At 36.1% G+C, this 27,846-nt stretch overlaps 1 protein-coding gene across 2 annotated transcripts in view; it reads left to right on the forward strand.

Moving 5' to 3' along the window:
* The first annotated feature begins 2,534 nt into the window (after positions 1-2,534).
* Positions 2,535-27,846, forward strand: part of LOC139689744 (tudor domain-containing protein 5-like) — a 58,610-nt gene continuing 33,298 nt past the window's right edge. Inside the window, exons 1-8 of one of the 2 annotated variants that reach the window (XM_071586915.1) lie at positions 2,535-2,814; positions 9,664-9,773; positions 15,342-15,643; positions 17,457-17,686; positions 21,780-21,957; positions 23,091-23,197; positions 25,897-26,073; positions 27,612-27,817. In XM_071586915.1, coding sequence (XP_071443016.1) covers positions 2,563-2,814; positions 9,664-9,773; positions 15,342-15,643; positions 17,457-17,686; positions 21,780-21,957; positions 23,091-23,197; positions 25,897-26,073; positions 27,612-27,817 — 1,562 coding nt within the window. In that variant the 5' untranslated portion in view covers positions 2,535-2,562. Of the gene's footprint in view, positions 2,815-9,663; positions 9,774-15,341; positions 15,644-15,991; positions 17,687-21,779; positions 21,958-23,090; positions 23,198-25,896; positions 26,074-27,611; positions 27,818-27,846 lie in introns of those variants that run through there. The other variant, XM_071586916.1, reaches the window with a different exon arrangement.

The following is a 27,846-nucleotide window of genomic DNA, read 5'->3' on the forward strand; positions in this document are numbered from 1 at the left end:
AACTGGTATGAAAAATGACATAGTAAATATCTCTTACATCTGTTATCCATGGGAACGTGCGATCAGCTCGAAAAAACTCGAAATGATTGTGTATTTAAGTTAATTAGATTGCTGCCAACAAAAGGAAACATGGAGATGTAAGTAGTTTACAAAAGATAATATCAAATATGTGCCTGTTTTAGACGTTTGACACGGATTTCATTACTTGATATAATATTTTCGAATAGTCACCATACAGCAGGACTAAAATCAACTTAAATTCACGGACCTATTACTTTTTAAGTTGTTTTGAATTCTGTCTTCCATATAAACCTCATGGGCTATTTCTCTCTATAAAGCATTTCTAATTTGCCGCGACACTTCTGGTTTTTTAAAATGTTTTTATTTTGGAAAACATGACGACACTGATCCAGGTTGTCATGAGGGGCGGAAAGTACGGTAACGCTAGACTGAGGCTGGCATTAATTTCAATGCTTGCAATTGACCGCAAATTGCGCTCTGGGATGAAATGATGAGTTAAGGAATCGGAAGGGTGCCGATGTTTCGCCCCAACAGCTCAAAGCGAAGGCGTGATCTGTTTCAGATTTACCCCCTTCTATATACGTACCAGCATGTACTTATCAGTATTGCATTATTCGTGATTTTTTACGGCACGAAATTTGGTTGGTCATTGAAGTAAGACGATAGATTTGAGCCTTTTGAGATGTTGCTGCGGAGAAGGTTGGAAAAAGCCAATTGGGTTTGAAGAAAAGCAAGCGAATTACAAGGAAATGCAGGGGAAGGGGAGAGAGAGTTTTTTATCGGATAAATTTAAAATGGCAGAAAAAGTGGATGCAAAGCGGGTTGATGGAATTTTCAAGACTGAGATATAGGCGAGAATACTTTCTAACTGGCTGAACTATATCTGCTCCAGTGCACCGCAACTTTAATGTTTAATTAAGCATTATAATGGTTGTTCTGCATGTCTGTGGTTTTGGAAACAGTCCTTTACTGCATCGTCCTATGTGAGTTCATCCATAACCACGATACGAATATGCACATTCGTGACATGGAGAGCAAAGTATTATTATCATTCCATGATTTTGGACGTGAATATAGACATAAAAGTGGCAAACTCATGTTTCTCTCTTGTCTTCGTGTACTTAGTAATGTAACGAGACACGGCAATGAGTGATAGTTATTTTGCAGCGCACAAAGTTATTTGCAGGAAATAATTTCAAATATCGATTTTAGAGAAATTCGACTGATATAACTTTAATATGTTCAATAAATGACACGGGACAGCACCATATATACTAACTTTTTAGGAATCCTACAACTTCCATTCACACGAAATAAGAAATCACAAGTTATCAATGAATAAAATTCCAAGGAAAAATTACGTTTTGGGAAAAAATGAAAAACTAATGGCATTAAATACTAACCCGTTCCCTTGCATCATGCGTCGCCGAAGTAGAGCAGCACTGCAAAATAAAACTGATCATTCTTCGGCAGAGGGGAAGAACGGAATGAGTACATATTATAACCTTAGCGTAAGGAATCAATGTAACTTTGACAAAAGTGATTTTAGGTGGCAAATCACTGCAGCACCATCACTTGTTGTGTTTGGTGGGTGAGGGAAACTATAACACTGCCACATCTATGAAGTGGGTGGATATTCGCAATACAACATCGTGATTGAAGTTGGGTCGGCAGTCATTACTTACTTAATATTTAAGTTTATCATGACTTGGGAGACTTCTCTACTTTTGAAATTCATAATGACGTAGAACTTTGATACAAATATTTGGAATGCCCTTTATTGTTTAAGTGAACAGAAAGACAAAAAAAAACTGATTGTGCAAAATTTTATACCTTTTCACCGAAACTCAAAAAATATTTGAATACATTTTTCTGTTGAAGAAATGAGAAGATATATAATTTATCCACAGGAACGAGGAGAGTTTTTAAAGGGGTTTTTTGAATATTTATTTCACAAGAGTGATGAATATGAGATTAACTAGGTGAACCTCGATGCTTTGTAAACATCCTGTCCTATTTAATTTTGTCACCGAAAATTCGTAACTTTGTTTAAATCTGAACAGTTGAGGAGCGTTCGTATTTGAAAAATTCTCAACTGTTGACCGAGGGCTATTATCACGGGTGCGCTCATTGATCGTGTTTTCAAATAAGTTTGAGCATGTGTTGTTGAAATGAGGGATGGAGTTACAGTGTAACAGGTTTGAGAAATAAATATAATTTAAGTTGTTTAGACATGTGAATACTTATGTTATGATGAATACATTTTCTTAAGTTTAGTTATTAAGTGAATGCATTACGCAACAATAACCTTTTCTTATGATATTTAATTGATATGATACTGTTGCTCTGAAAAATTTAAACCTCTCTTGAAGTGATACTTATTTCGACGTTAATTTTGTGTCTGCTAGCACTGACGTACTGAGTGATATTGGACAACAATTTTCTCTCCATAAAAGCTTTTTCTTGTGCTGCCGTTAATGTTGGATACCTTTTGTTTTACTTAATCTCAGGTTTAATGACTTAAAGATTGTCATTGAGAAGATGTCACATTCCGAATTTGAGTTGAAAGAGACGAAGTCCATTATTCGTGGGCTTATAATATCTTCCGTTGCTGCATTATCCATTCGACAATTGGAGAATGAATATTACAAACAGGAGGGAGTCGCACTCCCATTTAAAAATTTTGGCTACCCTTCAGCAGAAGCTTTTCTTCTGTCGATTCCAGATACTGTTCATTTACGAGAACCTTCGCGTGGCTGCCCTTCAAGTATGGTGATTGTGGAACCAGTACAGGTGAGAAATTATTAAATTCCGAAATGGTCCAATAAATTCAAATGGTGGGTTGAATCAATAACGCTTCAAGCGCGTTCATTTTGACCGACTGTTCGTTAATTTCATTAAAGTATAATCTTTTAATATTCACAAATTATAATGGTATCAGTAATAATAAGAATAGCCGACATTTCAGAGTAATACTTGAAATCAATTGACGAAATAATTTAAATCAATAGTGTACACTTTCTCTAGTTTTCATAATCATCATAGTAGAGGAGATATAATCATGTTTGAAGCTCTTTTTCACCCCTAAGTGTATGACGCATTAAAATTTCTGTAAAATTCTGGTGTAAAGTGATCCTTTTCACTTTCCTTCATATTGTTGTCTGACATTAGCAGTACAACTGCTTCATATTCATTTCTTGATAAATAAACTCTGAAAACTTTAAATATCGCAAAACCGTACATGAATATACGAGTTATATTGTAACCTTGAATTTGCACATAATAAGTTTTTAATGGTGGAATTATGTTTATGCTTAGTTATTAATATCCTCTGAAGTTTCATTTAAAGAAAAAGTTTTTTATTTAAAAAACTGGATTTTGTGAAAAATGTTTCAGCAACTTACCGGGTGCTCATCAAGCATGCTGATAATAATAATACTTTATTAATGTTGAAAAATGGTACAACCATATTAAATGCCGTCAATATAAATATTATTTAATATGTTAACATAATTTCTTAAATATTATGAAGATTGTCACAAAAGAATTCATCAAAAGAGTAAAGTGGGTGAGCAAGTTACCAGGCATATACCCTATTCTTGAAACTCTGGATACAGTCTGATTTCAACTGAGTAGGGAAATAGTTATACAGTCGTATGTTCATATTATGAAATGTGTTTTGAGTTGATGACAATCTACAATACGTAGTATTTAGATGTGATTTACCTCTTGTGGATTAGTTATGGATGTTAGATCTTAATTGGTAAGTTTCTAGATTAACTTTCACATGAATCAGAGCCTTAAGCTAAATGCAGTCATGATTCCATACCTAATAAAAAAAGGTTTGAAGGAATCATGTGGTGGTATATTAGCAAGAGAGCAAATAGCTCTCTTTTGTTGTAGCAAAATTTGTTTGTGTGTGGAATGTGTGTGTACATGTGGGGAATGACTTAATGACTCAACACCATAATTCAAATGACATTGAAAGAAGGCGTGGTAAAGTATTAAACAATACTCATTTTAAATGAGAAAGTTGAGCTTTCTACACATATATACAGCTTTACTCAGTTTATCACAGGTCTGACTGATTTTAGTCTTCCAGTTAAATTTTGTATCCATATAAATTCCTAGTATTTTAGCAGTTTCAATATCAGTTATTTTTTATTAAAAGACTGCACACAATATGCTGAGTTTTGTTAGTATATAAATAAAAATGATAAATATCAAACTATTCCTTAGCCTGTCTTTGGGTAGCGCTAGATGGTACCTTTGCATCTTCAAGATTTTGATATTTTTGCACAAAAGTAGTGTCATCAGCATATAAAACAATGTTGGTTTCATATAACAGGGCAAATCATAAGTCATGATAATGGAAAGTATTGGGCCAAGCACAGAACCCTGTGGTACACCACATTTTACTTTAAGAGCTGCAGATCGACTACCATCAAGTTCAACCAATTGGTGGCAATCATCCAAATATGACTTCATTAGTTTCAGTGCAACTCCCTTTACACCATAACATTTTAGCTTTGTTAGTAATATTGAATGATTAACGCAGTCAAAAGCCTTACTAAAATCACATAGTGTCTCAGAGACTTATTCCTTCTCTTCAAATGCATTAATGACATAATTAATTATGGACTCTACTGCCAAAATTGTAGATTTCCCAGATCGAAAACCATACTGTGATTTGCTAAGGGACTATTTGACTCAAAAAAATTACATATTTGATCTTTCATAATAGTTTGAAAAATTTTACCAAAAACAGGGACAATGGAAATGGGGTAGTAGTTTGTTAAATGATCTTTATTACCTTTCTTATAGACTGGTACTGTTTCGGAATATTTTAGAGCTCTAGGAAAATCTCCTGCCTCAAAACATAAGTTGACTGACATACGAGGGTGGTCCAATAAGTACCCATGTTAGAAATGAAGAAACCATATTTTCAAAAACATATTTTTTATTTTTCAACATAGTCCCCTTTTAGAAAGATACACTTCTCCCAACGTTCCGGCCATTTTTTTAACCCCTCCAAAAAATAGGATTTCTCGAACTCTCCAAAATATGCCTCTGTCTCGGCGATAACTTCCTTGTTTGAGCTAAATTTTTTTCCCACGAGCCATTTCTTCATGTTAGAGAATAAGAAAAAGTCGCAGGGAGCCAGATCAGGTGAATATGGGGGGTGCGGTAGCAATTCATAACGTAGTTCATGCAGTTTGGCGGTGACAACTCCAGTTGAATGTGCTGGTGCGTTATGGTGGTGAAACAGCAACTTCTTTTTCGCCAAATGCGGCCGTGTCTCCTTCAATTGTTTGTCAAAGGAGTCCAATAACTCACTGTAGTATTTCCCAGTGATTGTTTTTCCTTTTTCTAAAAAATCCATGAGGATGATGCCATTTGCATCCCAAAAACCGTCGCCATGACCTTTCAGGCCGATCGGACCATCTTCGCCTTCTTTGGGGCAGATTCACTGGGAGAAATCCATTGTTTTGATTGTTGCTTAGTTTCTGGTGTGTAATGATGAATCCAGGTTTCATCAACAGTGATAGCTTGACGCAAAAACACCTTTGGACCTCGCTTAAATTGCTGCAAACACTGCTTCAAAGTTGACAGCCTGATCAGCTTGTTGTCCACCGTGAGCAATTGCGGAACCCATTGGGCCGACGATGTAAAATATTAATTGCCATTCCGGTCGACACACCCACTTTTATAAGTGAACTAGACAGGCCATAAATATCATTACTGTTGGATTTTTAAAATTATTAAACAGTAGATATAATATCAAATGGGATAACAAAATTCCATTTAATATTTAAATTATTCAGAGGAAGATTTTGCAGCATATTGCCAATATTGGCAGCATCAACGCTTTGAGAGAATAAATTGTCTTCAACAGCTTTTAAGAAAAAAGTATTCAGCATCTGGGGTAAAAGGAAGATTTTCTTTTGCATTACCATGACCAACTTCTTCATTGATTACACTCCATGCTGCTTTTTGTTTATTTTTTGCATTCAATATAAAATCCTTGTAAGCTTTATTTTTTGAATACCTAATTGAGTTATAATAATCTCTTTTGTATTTCAAGTAAGCCTCTTTGTCATGCAGGCTGCCACTGGTTTTGTAGAAGTGGTAGTAACTAAGTAAATAATTTATAAGAGCTAGTAATTCCCCAGTGTACCAGCGATTATTTTTAGTGGACGTAAGAGTTTAGTATTTTTTTAGGAAACCTTTGTTCAAAAATGTCTTGGAAATTACCTAAAAAACTTGAAAAACAAGAATAGCAAGTGTATTGATGACTGTAAATTCTGACATACTTCGAAAAACAAAGTTTTATCGAGTAGAAAAGTGCAAGAAGTTTTTCTTTGTATTGGATGCATACCACTATATCAGGCATGACCTTATCTTGGCTCATTTGTGTTGAAGATTTAAGAATTGAAAGGTTTTGATACTGTTTTCATGTTGCTTTTCCTCTAGTTTCTTGCAAATTTCAGAAAGAAATCAAAAAATCAATGGATTACAGATGAAATTCATGCCCTATCTACGAACCTCAAGGACCTACCTGTATTCGTCCAATATAAATCATCTGGTAATAAGGATCTAGAGCTTGAATACAAATCTCTCAAAAGGTCATACCAGACACTTCTCAATACTGCTAAACAGACTTACAATAATGACAGATTGTTGAACTGCACCAACAAGTCTCGGGATATTTGGAAGATTATTAATGCATCGAAGAAATTATCCGTGTCCCAACCTTATCATATGCCTAACCCAAATATAGCTGCAACAGATTTCAATAATCATTTTACTTCTCTCCCATATCTTGACCCACCTACTAATCAGTTTAATTATACAAATATTTTTAATTCATCCACCTCATCTTTCCTTTTTCCGTAAACGAACTTAAAACTGTTGTTAATAGCTGTGGTAGTAAATACATTGCAGGCATTGATGAAATACCTAACTTTATCATCAAGCTTTGTTTTGATTTAATTAAGGACCTTTGTTGCATCTCATTAATGCTTCCTCTATTCAGGCATCTTCCCATCAGCATTAACAACCTCAAAAGTCATTCCTCTGTTTAAGAAAAAAGGCAGTCCCTTGGATCTCAATTCCTATCGAACCATTGCTATTCAAAACCAATTCTCAAAATATTTGAAAAATCCTACCATCGACGGTTGGTTCCTTACTTAGAATCCTCCTGCATATTGACTCCATATCAATATGGCTTTTGAAAGAATAAATCCACCACATCTGCCATTTATGATACAATTAATCATCTACACAATGCTCTGGATGATAAATTTAATATCTGCGCTTTATTATTTGATTTCACCAAAGACTTTGATCTTGTCAACCATAATGGTGTCTCTGAAAAATTAATTAGAATTGGTGTTAGAGGCTCATCAAAACACTGGTTGATGTGTTATTTACTAGACAGTGTTCAGCGTGTTATTATCTATAAAGATGGAGCGAAATATACTTCTCTCCCTAAAATAATCAATCAAGGTGTTCCCCAGGTTTTCATCCTTGGACCCACACTCTTTCTAATGTATATTAATTATCTACCCAATATATTGAACAGCATACCTTGAAGTCATCCCATTTTATATGCTGATGACATTAGCATTCTTATCTCCTGAGCCTCACTTCAGCTACTCCTTCACAGTAGCATTCTTATAATCCAGAAAATTCATTTGTGATCTATGAACGATTTCCTCAAAATTAATACCGATAAATCACAAGTGATACAATTTGCTCATGAGAACGATACATCCCAAGTGTTGAACATACCATTAGAAGGTAAATATTTGCCTCAGGTTGATTCAGTGAAATTTCTTGGTACACATTTGAATTGTCATCTTAATTGGGATTCTCATATTGATATGCTCTTAATGAAACTCAATCCACTGTGCTTCCTAATCCGGACAATCCACTTAACTGTTTCTAATAATGTTCTTCTATCACTCTATTATGGTTAATATTATTCTCGTATTATTTAAATGTTATTTTCTGGGGTTCAACCCCACAGGCCATATCCATTTTTTAATTACAAACAGAAGTTGTACAATTCGAAGCTAATGTTAGATATGATGCCCCCAGTCTTCCACTATGTAGGCAATTTAACCTTTTCCGTGTATTTTATTTTCACTGCTGTAGTATACACAAGAATGAACCTTAAGACTTTCCCTAGTAATGCTGATGTTCACAATCACAGTACCCGCAATATAAACAATCTACAAATTAATTTTGTGCGCACAAGATGCACCTACCAAGGGCCCAAGTACATGGAACTTATTTTGTACAATAAACGTCCTTCTTTTCTGTAATCTAATATGTGTTAAGTGACTTTTTAGAGTATATCAAGATATTTTTTATTCGAGAGAATGTTTTATAGTGTGGATGAATACCTGTCTTATAATCAATGAATGTGTCTGCATTCAGCTTGAATTGTATCCTCATGTTTCTATAGTTTTACATACATATATGTGTTTCTGGTTTGATAAAACCTATACCACATGGTCTGCTGGTGAAAAAGTGATGATGTGGTATAATTGAAGCCATACTCTGTGAACGAAGGTTGCTTGATTATAAGTACTTCATATGCTTTAAGCAGAAAGCAAATATTGGATGTAGTTTCCTGATTTACTCTGTGGTAGTGATTCATAATTCAAAAGAAAAAACTATGTATTTCCACAAAAAATATATATTGATAGGTGACTTAGGTTTCCACCTTCCTTGATGCCTTTGGTATCCTTTCCATCCTCCAATCCCACATCCCTACCCTTTCTTAACACCAGGCAATAACCATCACTGTCCAAAACTCTCACCAAGAGTATATATTAAATGCACGAAAAGTGAAGAGTCAGGCGTGATGTTGTGGAATCGAGACATAATGAAAACTTCGTTGCAATTTTCCACAGTTAAAACTTTATTGCCGACCATGGTTTCGATACACTGTATCATCATCAGGTGGTCATCACCTGATGATGATACAGTCCACCTGATGATGATACAGTGTATCGAAACCATGGTCGGCAATAAAGTTTTAACTGTGGAAAATTGCAACGAAGTTTTCATTATATATTAAATGCATTTCCTGTAGGTGTACATAATGATGACACTAAGCATTGGAACCCAGGTTGTCCACAAATATGTATTTTATGTGGAAATACCACGTGTATCCTGTTGAATTAGCAAATGCATGGTTTTTGGAGTATTACCATACTCATAATGAATACATTGTGTGTCATTACCATCTAGAATTATTATATATTCACACTTGATTCATCAGTTGCCATTTGTAATTCGATTTTTGCCTAATTTAATGCATTGGCCTCAAAAAAAGTCTCATTAGTTTCAATCTGTATTAGTTTGTCCTTTTGCAGTCCAAAATATGGGCCATGAATGAAAATATTGTGCATTGTACTGCTTTTTGAATATTTTTTCTGTGAACCTCGCTATAATCTTCATGTACATGCAGCATCATAAAACTGTGCTTAACTTTTGTCCTTGAACTAAAATTAAATAATAGCAGGAACAATTCCAACTTCATCCTTGAAAGCTGTGCTGATGGTAAATGTTTGATTACATGTATACTTTGGGCACATTGAACAGACATTTTTTCATTTCTTTTTTCAGTCAGCAAAGTGTGAACATGTGGAAAAAATGGTCACAAGGCAAAAACATACCAAGCCAATATTTGGCAAGAAAAGGAGTTCTGCAGTCCCAGAATCAAAAACGCAAAAAAGGTATGACATTTAATAAGTTACATTTTTCTTACATTTTTGGCATAATTCTTTGTGTAGAGTATGGTTTAGCTGGAGAAGTGAGCGGATTAACAAATGAGTTGTATGCTCTTTCAGGAAATGTTTTTGTTCAGTATTTCAGTGAAACTACCCAATTTAAGATTCTTCTTTAGTTATTTGCATGATAAATAAATTTTCTGTGCTAGCTCTTCCAACAAAGAGGAGGGTTAAGGAATTTTGTGAACAGAAAAATCAATAGTACCCTTTCAGCAATTTTTTGTCCTATAGCAAAATTGATTTACTTAGTATGATATACGTTTGGTTGGAAACAAAGAAAATGTCACAGTTAATTCACAAGAACAATTTATGGTGCAAATTTAGCCAGAAAATGCATATAATTTGTTTGCCCAAAAGTAAGGGACAATGTTGCAGTTGCTGAAAACAAATATGAACACTTAAAATAAACAAGACTTATTTAAAAACTGTTCTTATATACCTTATGTTAAATATCTTGTTAAATAAGGTGAACCCTCAAAATCAAGAAAACTTTTAATCAGTCTACCCTATTTAAAAATGTCAACGATGACAAAAAACTTAAAATTAATATAAGAAAAATCAAAAATGTTCCATACCAAGCTGCCTCACAATGGTCTTGATTCTAACACGTGGTAGAGCTTTGATCAGTGCCTTTTGCAGCATGTGTAAATTGCATCTAAAATGCCATCTGCTTGCATTGATCCCACTAGAAAAAAACTATTCCCATCGTCTTTCCTTGATTGTTGCATATGTTATTCTTCACAGTTACCTCAAGTAAAGGAATTTTAAAACAGATTTCTCTGTCCATCACCCAGTCTCCTGTGCCACAGCAATTCCCAACTGTCTAGGCTGCAAAATTGCTACATAGTGACTTGGAAGTCTCAGCCTTACAGGAATCGCATTCTTCATCTTCACAACATACTGTGATGGTCCCTATGGAGACAGACTCACCTGAGGGAAAATGAAACTGATAATGTTCTCAGGGCAAGGGGGCATCAAACAAAGCAAAGTTTGGTTGGATAATTGGATGGAAAAAGGGAATAGGTACTGGAAAATGATCTCCAACAAAGTCAGCAAGATCTGTATTCTGAGAAAAAAAGAAGGTTTGGTAAAGTAAGAACCCTGTGGAAATAAAAGAAAAAAAACACAATGAAGTGAACTGAATGAAGAGAAAATAATAGCATGGACCCATTGAAGCAGATGCTTTGTGGGATATTTTCTATAAATAGATGAAACAAATGGCTAAATCTAATGGCAAGAAACTTTATTAATTTATCAAAACAAATATGACTTTTGTGGGGTAGAATTATTTGATCTTAAGCCTTGTGGTTAAAGCAATGAGGGGATGGAGGAAAATGGGAAAACATCACAATTGGGGAGATAACTCGCATGTTGATATGTGCCGGACATGGCTATGGTTTTTTATGGGTTAGTCCCATCTCACTATCTTTGTGCTAGGCCCAAGATATGTCTGACAGTTAGTGGATCCTAGTGGTAGCTAACAGTGGTAGGTTGATACCAGGAATCATGTGTTTGGTTTGCTGGGCGACGAGATCAGGGAAGAGCTCCACACTCATGCAATTTGTCAGGTGATGCTATTGAACTAGCAGCAAAAATTATTATGATTTCCTCCCTCCCTGCAATATGAGGGTTGCTATTTGTATTTTCAGCCTAATAATGAAAAGACAGTAATTTGTTGTTGAAAATGCCTTTATTGTTTTTGAAGTATTCTCCATGATAATCAATACACTTTTGCATGTGCTCAAACCAATTCTCAAAACACTTTTTCCACTGCGATTGAGGTTTTTGAATGCATCAATGGCTTCTTCAGGTGCTGAAAAACATAGGCCGTGCAATATTTTCTTGATAAACGGGGATAAGAAGAAGTCATTTGATACTAAATCAGGGCTGTACGGAGGATGTCCCATCAATCCAACATTTTGGCCTGTCAAATAGGTAGTTGTTCCAGACGATCTGTGAGAGCTTGTATTGTCATGATGAAGAATGATCCTTTGTTGCCACTTCTTTTTCCGTATTTCACCCAACACTTCTGGCAAACAAATGCTCATGTACCATTCATAATTCGTGGTTCTCTGTTGCTCTAATTGTACGGGTGCCACATGTCTAGTTATTACGAAGAGACAGGTGATCATTGACATCGATGTATTTTGTCCCGGCATCACTTTTGTCGGATTTGGCTCATCTTAAAATGCCCATACAGTAGATTGCTGTTTTGTTTCAGGCTCATACGCATAGACCCAAGATTTTTCACCTGTGTAGATGTTATTCACAGCTTTTGATGCTTGGCGATTTTATTTCTTGAGCATTTCTTTGCACCAATTGACATGAGCATCTTTTTGAGCTTTTGTCAAATTATGCGGGACCCAACGGGAACAAATTTTTTCACAGCTAAATGTTCATGAAATATCTAATTGATACTAATCCCAAATTATGCATCACAATCTCATGATATCACATGACGATCTTCCTTTGCTAGTTCTTGCACAGCATCATTGTTTTCTGGCAGAACGACTAATTTTGAACGACCTTCACAACTTCTGTCAATGAGCGAGCGGTGGCCATGATGGAATTCGTTATACCAGCATTTCAGAGTGGCAAAGGATGGGGCTTTATTGCCAAAAGTGGAAGTAAGTTGATCGATGCACTACTGTCTTGATAATCCATGTCAAAAGTCGTAGTTGTACGAAAGTGTTCACGAGTTAACTCAATTTTTTCGCTGCGACAAAATTTTTGAGTCACTGTAAACAACAGAAGTAATGATCAAATGACAAAATGTTTTGTAGGAGTTAGCATTAAAAGAGTCGAACTTTCAGATGGAAACGTCATATGGCGCCTAAAGCACTTAGTGTTGTCAAAGCTCAAAATATAAATAGCAACCTTCATACTGCGAATTTGGAGCCCCTTTCCCCTTTGCCTGTTTTGCTACTGCCTGTTCCTCTTGTCTAAAAATCAAGCTGCACCGTGCATATTCTCTTGCTGGGTGAAAGAGACCTTGACTGTTTGCTCTCAAACCAGACAACACATACTCTCACTACTCTAACCGAGAAGACTTTTTTTCTTGCTCCAATCACTCCTTGTATTCATTATCTGCTAACCACTTGCCAGTGCTACCTCTTTTACCGGTTGAGCACTTGTCAGTGCTACCTGTATTCTTACTCAATGTCCGTATCATCAATTCCCTCCTCCTAGTGAAAGCCTGTTAGCCTAGTACGATTCTTCTCCTTACGTCCCTACTACTTTGACCGTGTTGGTCCAAAACACTTCCAAGATACATGAACAATTCCACCCGTTCTAGTTTTTGCCCTCCAATTTTAATGTTAAGCTTTTTAAGATTTTTTTTCTGGAAAACCGCATAACCTTTGTTTTATTTATATTGATTCTTATCCCATATATATTGCACTGAATTTCCAATTCACTCAGCAATGCTTGCAACCCCTTTGCTGAATGACAAACTAGAGCTTGGTAATCAGCAAACCTAACTGATTTTACGAATTTCCCGCCGACTCTTACTCCTATATTCTGTTCTTCCCCTGCCTCTTTAATCATTTCCTTCACATATACCTTGAACAGCACAGGTGATAACAGACAACCCTAGCGTACTCCTCCTCCTAACAGCCCATCTGGAGTCTCCATCCCCCACTTGCACCTGAGCAGTCTCAAACATGTACAGGTTGCTGATTAGCCTCCTATCCCTCCAATCTATTCCTATTTTCATCCATATACAAGGTCTGTTCAAAAAGTATTGCGACTTTTGTGTTTTTTCAAAAATTATATTTATTCATGAATATCTATTTTGTCCCCTTCAAAGTAATCCCCATTAGATATTATACACTTGTGCCAACGTGTTTTCCAATCCTCAAAGCACTTAAAAAAATCATTTTATGTGATCTTGTTCAGCTTCTTTTTCGATCCAGTCTTTATCTCGTCAATCATAGCGTAGCGTTGTCCTTTCATGGGTCTCTTCGGTTTTGGGAACAAGAAAAAGTCACTGGGGGCCAGATCTGGGGAATTCGGTGGCTATGGCATCATTAGTGTGTTTTTATTGGCCAAAAATGTGCACACAAGTAACGATGTGTGAGTAGGGGCATTGTCATGGTGCAAAAGCCAATTTTTGCTCTTCCACAAATCCGGGCATTTGTGGTGAATTTCTTCACGCAAATTGTGCATAACTTGCAGGTAATATTCCTTATTTACCGTTCTACCCTATGGCTAGAACTCATGATACACTACGTCCCTGCAATCGAAGAAAACTGTAAGCAAAACTTTCACATTCGACCGAACTTGGTGTGCTTTGTTCGGTCATGCTGCAGCTTCCATTGGAATGATTGAGCTTAGTTTTCACGTCATAACCATAAACCCATGATTCATCACCAGTTATAACCCTCTGGAGCAAATTTGGGTTGTCGCTGGCACCTCATTAGCAATGTTAATGCATTGCTGTTTTTAGTCAAAATTGAGCTATTTGGTATGAATTTCGCAGCGACCCATGTTATGCCCAAATCATTGTTAAAAATCAAATGGAACTTTCAGTGCGCATGTATAGGTTTGCTTCAGCATCTTCTTCCCAAAGATGTCTCGTCATTATTAAAAACATGTTGTGGTAGGTGACCCTCAGAATGTGCAAGCTTTTTGAAGTCACCCATGAAGTTCTCTGCTACCTTTGACTCAGAGTTTGCTGCTTCACCATGCCTCACAGTGCAGTGGATGATGGTTCTTATTGTTAAGTTCTTGAACTACACACGGCTCCCCTTAAATTCAGCCATTGATGATCATGATATCATATTAATGAGGTTGGCAAAATTCACTTTCCCTTTTGCGCAAATGATATTCTTGTTAATTCTGTCGCATTGTGATTGATTTTCAATTATGCATATGAGAAGCAACCTTTCAACATCGTTGAGAATACGTAAAGCAATGTAGATACTCTTGTCACTTTATTTAAAGCATCTATCTCATTAGTCTTGTCCGTGCTCTAAAAGAGATGTCGACTGATTGTTGATGTAGGTACTAGATCAGCCACACTCCCACCTTGTTCCCGATTTTCAATGATTTTACATTTAATTTCTATTGTTAATTTTATTCTTTTTTGGCTTTCTTTTTATGAATATTTCTTCGGGTTCGTTTTAAAATGCACAAAATATTAATAAACTGCACAAAAAATCACAAATGATGTGTCTGAAAACAAGTTTGGAAAAATGTGTGATCACTAGTGATGCTTTGATGATTTATGCTTAATATTTCTTTAGTATTGTTATGTGCAGTTTATTATGTTGTATTCTATCAGTATGAGTACTTTAGTATACCAATTATTTCTTTAATGCTATTTTTGTGTTTGGTATTTTGCATGTTCAATAAGATATTATTGAAATAGAACTTCATGTTGCAAAATAAATCATGTATCTTTCTCTCAAGTTCAAAATGAAGCAATATTATTGAATGCCGTAAATAAGATATTTATTTTTTAAGACATTATATTTTTGCACAATCCTTGGACAGTATATGATCTCATTGCAGGACTGGGGCAGAGTCTTCTACTCTCAATAGAATGGCCCCAAGATTTATTCCCCTGTCCATACGCACATCCCTAGCTCGTGTATTGCAGCGTTATGCTCCACGAGGCCTTCCACTGGAATCCCTGGGTGCAGAACTTACTTGTGACCTTTCAATGGCTGGCTGGGCAGAAGGAGGGAAAAGTGGCTGGCTGAATACCAATGGTTTCCGTGATGTACAAGAGGTGATAGATGGACTTAAAGACCAAGGTTTAATTAAAATCACCACCCGAAAAGGAAAAAATTGGGTCTTGTCCAGTGTTGAAGGTAGTATGCAATGGTTTTGTTACTTATTTTATTTGAAAATATCAATATGAACTTACTAGGCCTTTCTGCATCTTATCCTCTTGGAATGTGACCAATTCCAATAGTAAGGAAGGAAGGTATCCCTATAACCTGAAGGTACCGTAGAAAATTTGTTCTTAATTTCAAACCCGGTGAAAAGGTGTGAGTCGTTAACTGGGTGATGTAGAAAAGTGGAAATAGCCAACAATAATATCTTATTAGTAAAAATAATGAATATATCATTATTATTGTAATTATTAACTGAGAAATATCCCTCTTTCCTGTGTCTCAGAGCAATGAACTACAATTTTTTTAAATTTATATGCATAGGAACATCATTTATCTGGTAGATAATTGGATAATAATGGGTAGATAATCAATTGGCCTCTGCAAGGGCTATTCTCACTCCTATCCAATCCCATCCTTTACCCTTTAAGCTAACAGCTAGTGAAATTTAAACCTTTGGAAAAGTTTTTATTCATGAAACTTTTGGTTATAAAATTGTACATTGATGTCTTCTAAAACATGCTCCATAGTATTAAAATCTGATTTAGAGATTTCATTACTTCTTGAATTATCAATCTCATTTTCATTTCCTCCAAAAAGATTTTAAAAAAGTAGAACCTGTGGCTAACTCAGTTGTAAAAAATAAGAAAAGGTTGAATAAATGCTATTAAGTATTCATGTTTCTGTGTGTGGATGCTTAGATAGAAGCCATCTTCACTGAAAATTCTTGAGTGGGAGAGATCAGTGACGTTGACTTGCTAGCCCTGTAGTAGATTAAGAAATTCACTGTTCAGGCAATCAGTTTTCAAAATCATCATCCAACTAATTATCTGCCCGCTTTTAAATCGGAATTACATGAAACTTTATGCTTTAATTTTTATGGAGGGCTTTGTTTATTCAAATGATTTGAAATAACACTGCAGTTGTTCATTTACTTTTTTGTACTATTTTATTTTAAAGTTGCTTTATTAAAGGTTGAAAGAAATGAAAGCATTGAAAGTCAAAGAGAAACTGGAGAAGTTTTCATGAATTCAGGAAAAAATCCTAAATTAGATATTCTTAAATTCTTTTAGATTTGGGCTTGCTTTATGTATATTTATTGACCCTGTTTTTGTGAATAAATTATTTACATTATTTCTGTTTTTGTATTAGTGTGAGATATTTATGAATATGAAAATTCCCATTTGAAACATTTTTCTTCCCAAGCCTCATTTTACATAAAATTCAAATATTTCTACTGGTCCCTTAAGAAACAAAAATTCAGTGCTTGAATTTAGTTCCCAGTTCCCACCTGAGCATTGGTTTGAGCAGTCGGTGGGCGTTCGACGCAGTGCTTGTCTTTGACGAGCTCCCAGCCTTCCTTAAACATTTTGTGCCACTCAAAAACTCTTTTGCGACTTAAGGCATCATCCCCAGAAGCCTGTTTAATGAGTTCAAGGGTCACTGATGCGGATTTCCCGAGTTAAATGCAAAACTTTAGAGCGTAACGTTGCTCGACCGTGCGCTCCATGTTGGTGCGGCAACACCGCAAACAATCCCATGTCACAAAAATCCACCTCCTGTCTCGATGCATGCCCGAAGAGGCGACTAAACTAAAGTGCGCCTGAGTGGTGGGGGACCCCTCTACCGAGCCAACCGGTCGGACCCCCATCCTCCGCTCCAGGCTACAGCAAACCGTTGAGGCTACAGCGAACCAGTCATGATGCTTATTGTACAGACCCTGTATTTCTCTTGATGTGAACAATGGATGTTATTGGTTTTTGTTTCTAAATCAACACTTGAATTTCAGAGACAGTTCAGCACAAAGTTTTTGAAGAAGTGGGAAGCCAAAAGAATCAAAAGAGTTCAGAAAGTGTGGTGGTTCCAACTGCTTCTCCTGTTTATTCTGATGATGATGGCGCATGGTCAGATGATGCAGTTGGATACTTAGTCAGCGAGAAAATGCGGCAAAACTTCAGGGAAATATTATCGAATTATCCAGATGGTCTGTGGTGTGCAGCTTTACCTAATGAATACAAGGTGAGGCTTCCTTGAAAAAGTACCTGGTATGCCATGACTATTCGAAATGTCTTGTAATATCATATTTTTCCTGCAATTAGTTTTGATTTCTGCCTTACTCACCACAAAAGCAAAATTAAAAACCTAATTACATAAACCAATTGAGTAGTTTCAGGCATAATGAGGTGGAAATCGAACACAATGAATAACTGATAGTAGCACTATTCCCCTGGATAAAATTGCAAACGGAAAGGATCACAGAAATCTAAAAATAGTGCAAAATCCCTTTCATCAAGAGCACATCATACTAGTTGGCCAATGCACTGCGGAAGGATGAATGTAGGGTCTCTTTTTACACACTTTCAACATATCGTAACTCATGTGTAAAAGCAAAGATGCCATTGATGAGGTGAAAAGTATGTGATACAGTGTGAGTTCAAAGCCATAAATGTGGGCCAAACGGGTGGGGTGTTCTCCCCCCAAATCAAAGAACATGAGAAGTGCACGATCTTAGGCAACACCACATCAATGATGGCCAAACACTTACTTGAGACTTCAATTAACAAGTGCTTCATGTGTTCAATAAAAGCAAAAAAATTAGAAGCATTGGAGCAATTTAAATTGTCCAACGAGTGAAGAAGAACACCCCCTCCTCAATGATATTAAGTTCACTTCCTCCTCCTCCTCTTTTCCATCAACTTTCTTATTTAAATATTGACCCTGTGTGACACACAACCGCCCCCTTCCCTGAGTGACTCCCTCCCCAGTGTGTGAGTTAAGTGTGGGGTATTCCTCACAGTGCCCACCATTATCACTGAAAATTTGGTATTGCAAAAGATCTGTACTAAACTCGTTCCAAAGGTCTCGACGGACAACCAAAGGCAGAGTCAAATGTCTGCTTGCAATTGACTTGATGAAAGACCTTCTGCAACACGACCCGACGATTCCCCAACACCCTTCCTGTCCTGACTTGGCACCAGCATACTATTTCATATTCCCAAAAGTGAAATCCTTCCTCAAAAGGACACCACCGTGGAACCCTTACGTGCCATCAAAGAAGCTTGCCTACGTACCCGTAAAGACCTTTCTGAATCCACCTACAAGGGAGCCTTTGAGTTGTGGAAAAGCAACTGGCAAAAATGTGTTGACGCTGAAGGGATGTACTTCACAGAATTTTGAGGCATTGAATCAATATTTGAAACATTTTTTTCTGAACTATTCCCTATACTTTTTATACAAACCTTAAGTGAAAATTACACCGTTGGCTCAGTAAAACGTGTTTCTGTGGCATATTTAGCATTCAATTTTTGTGAGTTTGTGTTATTAGGAATGCCTTGATTGGTTTATACCAGCAAAATCCAGTCTGAAAAGTGCATCAGTTAATTATTATGGACTATATTTGAAAAGGTATTTTATCTTGTGCTCAAATCCTACGCGATATTGCTAAGAGAAAATAAATAATGAGGATTATTCAGATTTTCAGTTATTGGATCATTCTTGTGATGAGATGGGGTGAACAGAAGTTATGTATCATTATTTTGTCGTCAGTTGAGCCTGATTTAATATAATTACTCTATTCTAAAATTACATATTTGAGTCATTTCCTTCCACTTGAGCCTAATTTAATATGTTAATCTCTTATTTAAAAATTAGTGTGTGTGTTGTTTCTTCATTTTCACTGAGTGTTGGTGGAAAATGATTAAAAATAGCAAATTTACGCTAATGATTTTATAGTGATAATATTGTCAAACCTGAATTAATCATTGAAAATCTCAGCAAAATGATAAGTCGTCATAATTTAGATGTAAGCTTTGGCAATAATCTCCTTAAAGAAGGGCAAGGAGGGGAATGACAAGCCACTCCTGGGATCTATCAGGGTTACAGCTTATTAGAATCTGGGGGATCTTCAAAAATCTTTGAATTTTTCAGAAATCCTTTAAATTTGATAAGACAAATTGAAATGTTAACAAAATTCCTGTTTACAAGAGTAATTTGAAACATCAATGAAAAGATTAAGAGAGATGGCATCAGTAGAGAATATCAAAGGTTTTTCAATTATGTATTAGCCTCTCTTGACAGATTTCAAGTGCCAAGTTTCAACCGCATTGGCCCGTTACTCTGTGCTTAGTGTTTGTTTGAACCCAGCAAGGCGACTGCTTTCCAAATAATGGATGAAAGAGAATTTATTGTATAAATTAAACATTATTTAATGAATCCCAGATCCACTTAGGAGACAAAAGAGAAACTTTTTAAATGTTATGGTGAATCTGCACCTTCAATTAGAATGTTTTATTGGCTCTTTCAAAATTTTTGGCATGGCCATATGAGTTGATGTTGAACACAAGCTACCTTGTTGAGGTTACTACTCATGAAATCATTCATAAAATCTTTCATATGGTGGTGCTTGATAGAAGAATGAAGGTGTACAAGATTGCTTAAGGTATAGACATGGAGGGGATGGATACATAGAATTTTGCCTTGACATTTAGATACGAGTAGCTACGAGAGTGGTCCATGAAGTACCCGGCCAGACCAGGAGATGGTGGTAGTTTAAAAAATATTGCTGTGTTAGAAAGTACATAATCTATAAAGCATGTTTTTAAAGTTTGAAAATGCCTCGTCGTTTAGTAATTGCTTAGCAGCCATCATTAGTGAATGTGTTCAGTAAATTTGTGAAAATGGAGAAAATATGTCATCATTATGAGATATAATGCTTTTATTTGAAAGGCCTCAGCCTAGCCAGTATAAAATCTGAACTGGATTCTACTCTGGGTGAGTCTGCTCCTTTGTTTACAACAGTAAAATATTGGGTAACAGAGTTTAAACGAGGCTGTACGATCTGTCATGACAATTGGTTGACCAAATGAGGTGGCAACCCCAGAAACGGTGAAGAAAATCCACACAGTGACCCTGGGTGATTGTCAACTGAAAGTGCGCAACCTGTGTGCAAGATGGGTGCCGCATTTGCTCACACTTGAGCAAAACCAGTGTCGTGAAGATGTTTTAATTGAGTGTTTAGCAAAGTTTCACAGCAAGAAAGCACAATTTTTGCACTGTTTCATAACCATGGATGAAGCATGGGTCCATTACTTCACACCTGAGACAAAAGAACAATCAAAACAATGGATTCAAAAGGGAGGACTGGCTCCAAAGAAGGTGGAGACCATTTCATGTGCAGGAAAGGTCATGGTGTTGGTTTCTTTGGATGCGCGTGGGATAATTTTCATTGACTATCTTAAAAAAGGAAAAACTATCAACGGCCAGTATTATTTGAACTTATTGCAATGTTTGAGCAAAGAAATCAAGCAAAAGCAGCCGCATTTGGGTAAGAAGAAAGTGTTGTTTCATCAAGACAATGCACCAGCTCACAAATCCATTATTGCAATGGCCAAAACTCTTGAATTGAAGTTTGAATTATTACCTCATTCGCCAGATTTAGTCACAATGGCTGTCTCATCCTTCGGATGGGACAGCCATTGTGACTTTTTAGTGCTTTTTGTGATTCAGAAGAAATAATCTTCATTGACTTTATGATGCAGACACCAGAATGCAAAGTGCCCTTAAGCATCAGTGGAAAAATACTATTGCATCTGTTTTAATATGAATATTTAAAATTTCCACTTAGTGAAATCGTAAGCAGTTTAGTTTCTTCACGTTGGATAGGCCATGATGGTGTGTAGACCAATATTAATTTAAAAAAATTCTAATTTTTCTCTTATCTCACCCTCATTCCACTTTGATTGAGAATGCTTACTAATTCCAGGGACATGGTGTTGACATTATTTTGTCTGTAAAAAAAAACAAACTGAAGTTATAAATTTGGAGTTCTTTAACCGTGCATTACATTTGTTGCAAGTAAACAGGCTATCCATGAATTATGTTTCCTATAAACATGCTCCTTTTCCCCTCCGTTGCCATGGTCCTAATTATTATATTAATATAGTAAATAAATTAGTTACCGTGGAGTTGGAAATATTTGGTTATTGTTATTGTGTTATAGTTTTTATGTTTTCTTTTGTGATTTCTGCATTCATTCACTCAGTGACTTCAAACCTAACTTCTTTTATATTTGCATATTCTGTATTATCCTTCAAACCTTTTTTATTTGTTTCAGGTGCTTACTGGTAGTGATCTCGATGTGAAAGATTTAGGTTTTATTAGTATTGTACAAATGGCTTCCAAACTTAAAGATGTCTTCATTTGCATTAGGCCTGACAAAAACTCAGATTGGCTTTTATTCGACTCTAAATCCAACTCTGTGTGGAATTCTTCAGTTGCTCCGATTGGGAAAGGTAAGGGAATACATTGCCAAAGTGTTATTTTATCATTAGATATTGATCAGTTTCTAGGTTTAATCATAATTTTAGTATCAGTCTACATCAGCTGGGTGCCAGGTTCTTTAAGAAAATTAATTATAATATCAACAATATTTTTTTCTAAAGATTCATTTTTATAACTTTCTGCAAGCATGGAAAATTATCCTCCCAGGAGACTACAACCTTGGTGTGGTGGAAGGGTTTTACTCATTCTGATAGACTCAAGAGTGATACTGATAGGACCAATGATAACTCCTCTTGGGGAGGGTCACCCTTGCTAGTTAGGTTTAAAGGTAGAAGCCAGATGAAAGGTAGTCCTTGCAGCATCTGTTCCTTGGTGAGGTGACTGCAAAGACTTGTACCCCCAGGCCATTTAAATTACAATTTCCCACTAAAAAACACTATTGAGGAAGGCAGATTCAATTATAATCCTGTGATATGGTTGTGGATGGCTTGCTGATATTCAAGCTGTAGTTTGCCTGGCAGCCAGAGGTTACTGGGGCCATTGGAAAGTCAGTGCCATATGTTTGGGATGAGAATGAATGTTAATAAAAGAAAAGATATGCCTTTTTGAGAAAGAGGAAGGTCAAGTTAAATATTACAGTAGGTGTTGGCATAGCAATGAAGGACTTTCCCTAGAACTAGAATTTCAATTTTATCTTCAAGACCAGTGGACTGGGAGGCAGTCTCCATGTAATACCATTCCAGGCAACCTACCATTTTTATTACCTTTCATTTGCTTGTAATTTCAAATCAGATACCCTAACCATAAATACCATTCTTTATTTCAAATCACAGAGTATCAACATACATTTTGTTGTGTGGCCAAGAGGAATACAACACAATACTTGTGCCAATAACTGTGTGTTTTATGCTTGAGTCTATTTCTCTGATTTTTATCTTGTTTTACTTTATGTGTGTATGTTTTGAACCTACTTATGGAGTAAGAAGGCTGGTAATGTTTCTAAATATTTTACTCAGATGCTCTCTCCAGGAATAGAGATGCTTTTGTTTTAGATTTGTACTGAAGCACTTAATCTTTTCCTGTCAATTGATTTTTGTTTTACACTCACTGAAAAGTGTGAAAGTTATTTGCTCTTTTTCTTTAGGGAACGAAATGCCATCACTACCTTCCAAGTTCATCAGAAGCATAGAAAATCTCCTACTGGACCACCCAAATGGAATTGAAAGAGCTAAATTCTTAGAGGCTTATAAGGTATGAAGCACCATGAGTTTCTAGATGTGGTTCATATGTTCTTTGTTGATTTTTATTTATTTTCACAATCACCGTATTTCTTCAGATCTAAGATGCATCTTTTTTTAGCAATTCTCCCCCTCAAATATTGGGGTGCATCTTAGATACAGAGGTTAAAATCGCATTTAAGAACGGGTGAGAGATCACATATGTAACCTGCACAATTGCACGGTATTATTCCCGGGCATCACAGCTCTGTGCCAGTCTATGGATAGGCTTATTACAAGGAGGCATAAAAGAAATGAAACAGATGTCTTAGTAATTGATTGCTGAAGAAACTATACTGAAAGTACAGTAACAAAAAAGTTGGTAAAAGGTAATGTCATTGTTTAGGTTACTTCGATTTGTTGTTTCAGTGCATTGTTAGGTTACACCCTTAAACGTTGTCCTCTTCGTCTGCATTGCTATATTAATCACTTTGCTCCTACTCAGCATCTGAACAGAAAAAAACATGCATGTAAATGGGTGTTGTGAAGTTAGAGGAAGGGATAAAAAGACTTATAACCTACGGGAATAGGAAACACGTACTTTCATCATCCTCATCAGCAAAGACTTCATCTTGTTCAACCTTCTCCCAAAGGAATCTCCTGTGCTGTTCATCTTGTTGCTGATACTGCACTTCTTGAAAGTCTTCAGGATCTTTTCCTCAGAAAGGGTTCTCCAAGCTGCAGAAACCTATTGTGCAACTTTGTTAGGAGAAGCTCCTTTGATTTTTCCTGTAGCAGTTAACTCATGGTCAGGTGCAGACAACCATGAAATGTACTGTTCTTGGAGTCGGTCCTTGAATGGTTTATTAATGCCAACATTCATCTGTTGCAAAATGGATGTCATTCACCCAGGAATGGCCTCAAGTTCTGACTTCATCCTTCTGATTTCTTCTTTTACGGCATCAGTGAGATGACTCTGGAAAGAGCCCAGTTCAAGCATAGAAGCCTTATTCAAACAGGCATCTGGTCTGCATTCCTGCTTGGTGTTTAACCAGTTAATCATTAATTCTTCTGTCATCCAGCTTTTTTCTTGGGCCTGAATGATGACATCTTTTGGGAACACCTCCTTTCGGGATCATTTTTCTTTTTAAGATAAGATATGGCGGCAACTTTTGACCGTCAGATGTAGCGGCCAACATCACTGTCACTCAGAGTTTTTCATGCCCTTTTGTCTTCAGAAGAACTTTTTTGACCCCTTTCTCTCAGTGTGTAATTTGGTGGCATATCTAAGTATATTGCCATGTCATCTGCATTAGCCATCTGCCCCAGCATGAAATTCCCTTTCTTTCAAAGATCAAGTAGCTGGTTTTGGTAAGACACTGATTTGTGTTTGAAGTCCACCGGGAGCTGCTGACAAATTGATGTTCACCACCGCGATACTAGCCCTGTTCGTCACATGAATCTTTCTGCCCATCCTTGACTGGCCCAAAATTGTGTGCAAGGGGTGCCTAAAATTCTTGCTTTGTTGTTGACTTCTTGTCGCAGTAGGTCGAAGCTCACAAAAAGTCCACCCTCCTGCCTTGTGTTGAAATATTTCAAACTGCTGCATTGACTTCATGGAATCTTCCATGTTTTGGCCCAGTGATTTTCTTTCGTGAAGACTTGCATGCAAAAGTAGCGGTCTTTTTTTGACACCATCATCTTCCACTGCACTTGTTTACACCAAATCTTTCAGCTGCTCTTCTATTCCCAGATAACTTGCCTTTTGAACTTCATAGTGCACAGCTATCGCAATACACACCAGGCCTCGGTTCTTTACCCATGCCCCTTTGCCCAAAATATGCCCCTTTGAACCCAAACTATGCTGCGTCTGAGAATCGCCTGTTAACGATTTTTTGTTTTAAGGTATTAAAAATTGGGCATGTCTTATTTTTGCGGGCATCTTAGATTCGAAGAAATATGGTATTTAAGCTGTTAACTATATCAGTAGCTTTGGTTCAGGGTTATGTATTTGATTTTGTTTATCTGGCAAATATATGGCAAATGCATTCTTTTGATATGCACGTAGCCTCTTCTATCCCTCTAAACTTAATTCGACAATCGTCTAGTACCATTTGGCGAACTGTTTTGATGTTATCAGTGGTTGTCACAGTTTTTGGCTGTCCCTAATGCTCATCATCAATCAAGGTGGTACGGCCACGTTCAAATTCAGATGCCCAAATTTCACGGTTGTAAAATGATGTTGAAGAGTACCTAAACACAGTATCCAACTTGTCTTTAATTTGCATAAGCATGTTGCCTTTTGGAAACAAATATTTAATGGTAGCTTGATCCTCACTTTTTTCAATTTTCACAAAAACCTTTTCTATAGCTTCCTCAAAATATTGTCAAACAACTGAGTATCCAAAATGGCTGAAAATTTGATAAGTACCCTTCAATGTACGCGCATACACCATCCTCAACTTTTTATTGAGGAGTGCTGCCATCTTCATGTTAAGGTCAGAAACTTTTCAGACAGCACTCATACTTGAAGTTCCTCGTGAACCTCCTTGCACTATCACTTTCCCCAAGTTGGAATACGTAATGAAATGGCCAATTCATTTAAAAGCCTTATTTAATTAAACATGCCTTATTCATTTGTATTTAGTTTAGTAAGAATCTTAAATTCACATGCATAATGCTTGTAATTTTTGTAGAACTATTTGTTTTTAATAAAATTTTACTTTACTTCAGGCAAAATACAAAGAAGATTTTCCATTGATTGACTTTGGGTTTGAAAATCTTATGGCATTACTTGGCCACCTAGCAAAGCGCAATGTCGTTCATTTGAAGTTTTCCGGCTATACACCAATTGTGTGCATGCCTTTTTGTTTTTCATCCCAGGATGATATGTTTGTTGGACTCAGAAAGGTAAGACCAAGTAAGATATGAAAGCTACAATTTATCTAATGTCAAGATGGCCATTCTATCTGAAAAATTAGGAAACAGTTGCCAAATGCTAATATTCATTGAAAGCTTCTGAAACATTTTAAAAGGCCTCATTTTTTAATAATTCTGAGGCATGATCTACAATTTGAGAATTCCCAATAAGGATCGTATTTTTAGTTCTGAGATAATTTGAATCTGAGCTAAGACAGTCATTTGTCAAAAGCGCTATGTAAGATTGACTTTAATGATTGGAATTGGTGAAAAAGGAATATTTGAGGATGTAACCTTCTATACCTTAGTTTTCAGGGAGCTGAAATTGTATTGAAATGACAAAACTTAAGTCTCTCTTTTCATTAAATTGCCTTAGAGAGAATAGCTTATGTTTCCAGCTTAGCAATTTAGAATGCAGTATTAAGTATGTAAATCACCATATTAGGCTGGTAGCTTTTCTGGGAAATATGAAGAAAAATTGGGAAAAAGATGTTTGATGGGGAACCGGAAAAAAATTAGAATGAGAATCCAGAAAATGAATTACCGCCCTAAATATACATTTTAGTGCATGCTTTTTTAATTTTCTGTGAATTGGTTAACCTGATGGATTAATATGGTTAGTTACACATGTAGGGACTGGGGATATGTATGGTTGAGGGGAAAATATTGAGATACAAAAGGGCATTTAAGGAATTGAAATCCAATAAGGCTCTGGGTTTAGGCAGTTTTCCCATGAAACTTCTTAAAGGCTTAGGGAAATGTGGGAGGGAGAATTTTTATCGACTAATTCAGAGCATTTATGAGAGAGGAATTAAGCTGGTAGACTTGTCAGATCATTGTTAGGTCCTGTTCCAAAAGAGTGAAAGGAATCTGTATATGAGAGCTACATAGCAATAAGTTTGATTTTGTTAGATAATAAGTTTATGTATGTTATTTCATCTGGATAATTTATGTTCATTTTCAAAATATTACTTCTTTAAGTTTGAAAAATTTAATGTGCTGATGACAAGATATTTTCATTTAGATAACTACTTTTTACGTAACTTTTAGTTGTATTTTTGCCCTAAAATATTTTAAATGAAATAATTCAATTTTGAAATGGGCCACTGCGTTTTGAAGTCTCATTTCCTCATGATAATTTCATTGTGTCAAGTGCAAGGCAGCCATTGGGATTTTATATGATCTAAACCCTGATGTTTCACGCCATTGTTGCATTTTTACGAATATGATCACATAGCATTATGAATTTCATGTTTGGAGCTTTTTAATACCCCAAATAATAAGTATTGGTTTGCTGGTGATCAATTGGATTAACTTGGTCAGTTGAACTGATACAAGAAAAGTTATAAGTGAATATGACAAAGTGATTCCCTGCAGATACATATTAATAAGTTAAGTTTTCTGCATTCATGAGTAAACACTGGTATTGTTTTAAGGTTATGAGTTACATTTCTTGTTAAAAAAAATGTTTCACAAACCTCTGGTTGAAATATTTATACTTGAATTATTCATACTTTGATATCTTGCAGGATGATGACTTCATCAATGCTCTTTATCCGATGGATGTAGTTAAATACAATGAAGTGATACCTTTACAAGAACTGCCAGAAGACTTAGCACCTGGTTACAGCTTTGATATTCAGGTTGCAGAGGTAGAGTCGCCATCATTGTTCTGGTTTCAAATCTGGGAGAAAAATTTACAAGAAGAGTTTGAAGCCATGATGGATGAAATGCAGTGAGTATACAGTAATCTACATACATATC

This window comes from Hetaerina americana, unplaced genomic scaffold, assembly GCF_022747635.1.
Source record: "Hetaerina americana unplaced genomic scaffold, ioHetAmer1.1.p SCAF_1, whole genome shotgun sequence".
Taxonomy (NCBI): domain Eukaryota; kingdom Metazoa; phylum Arthropoda; class Insecta; order Odonata; family Calopterygidae; genus Hetaerina; species Hetaerina americana.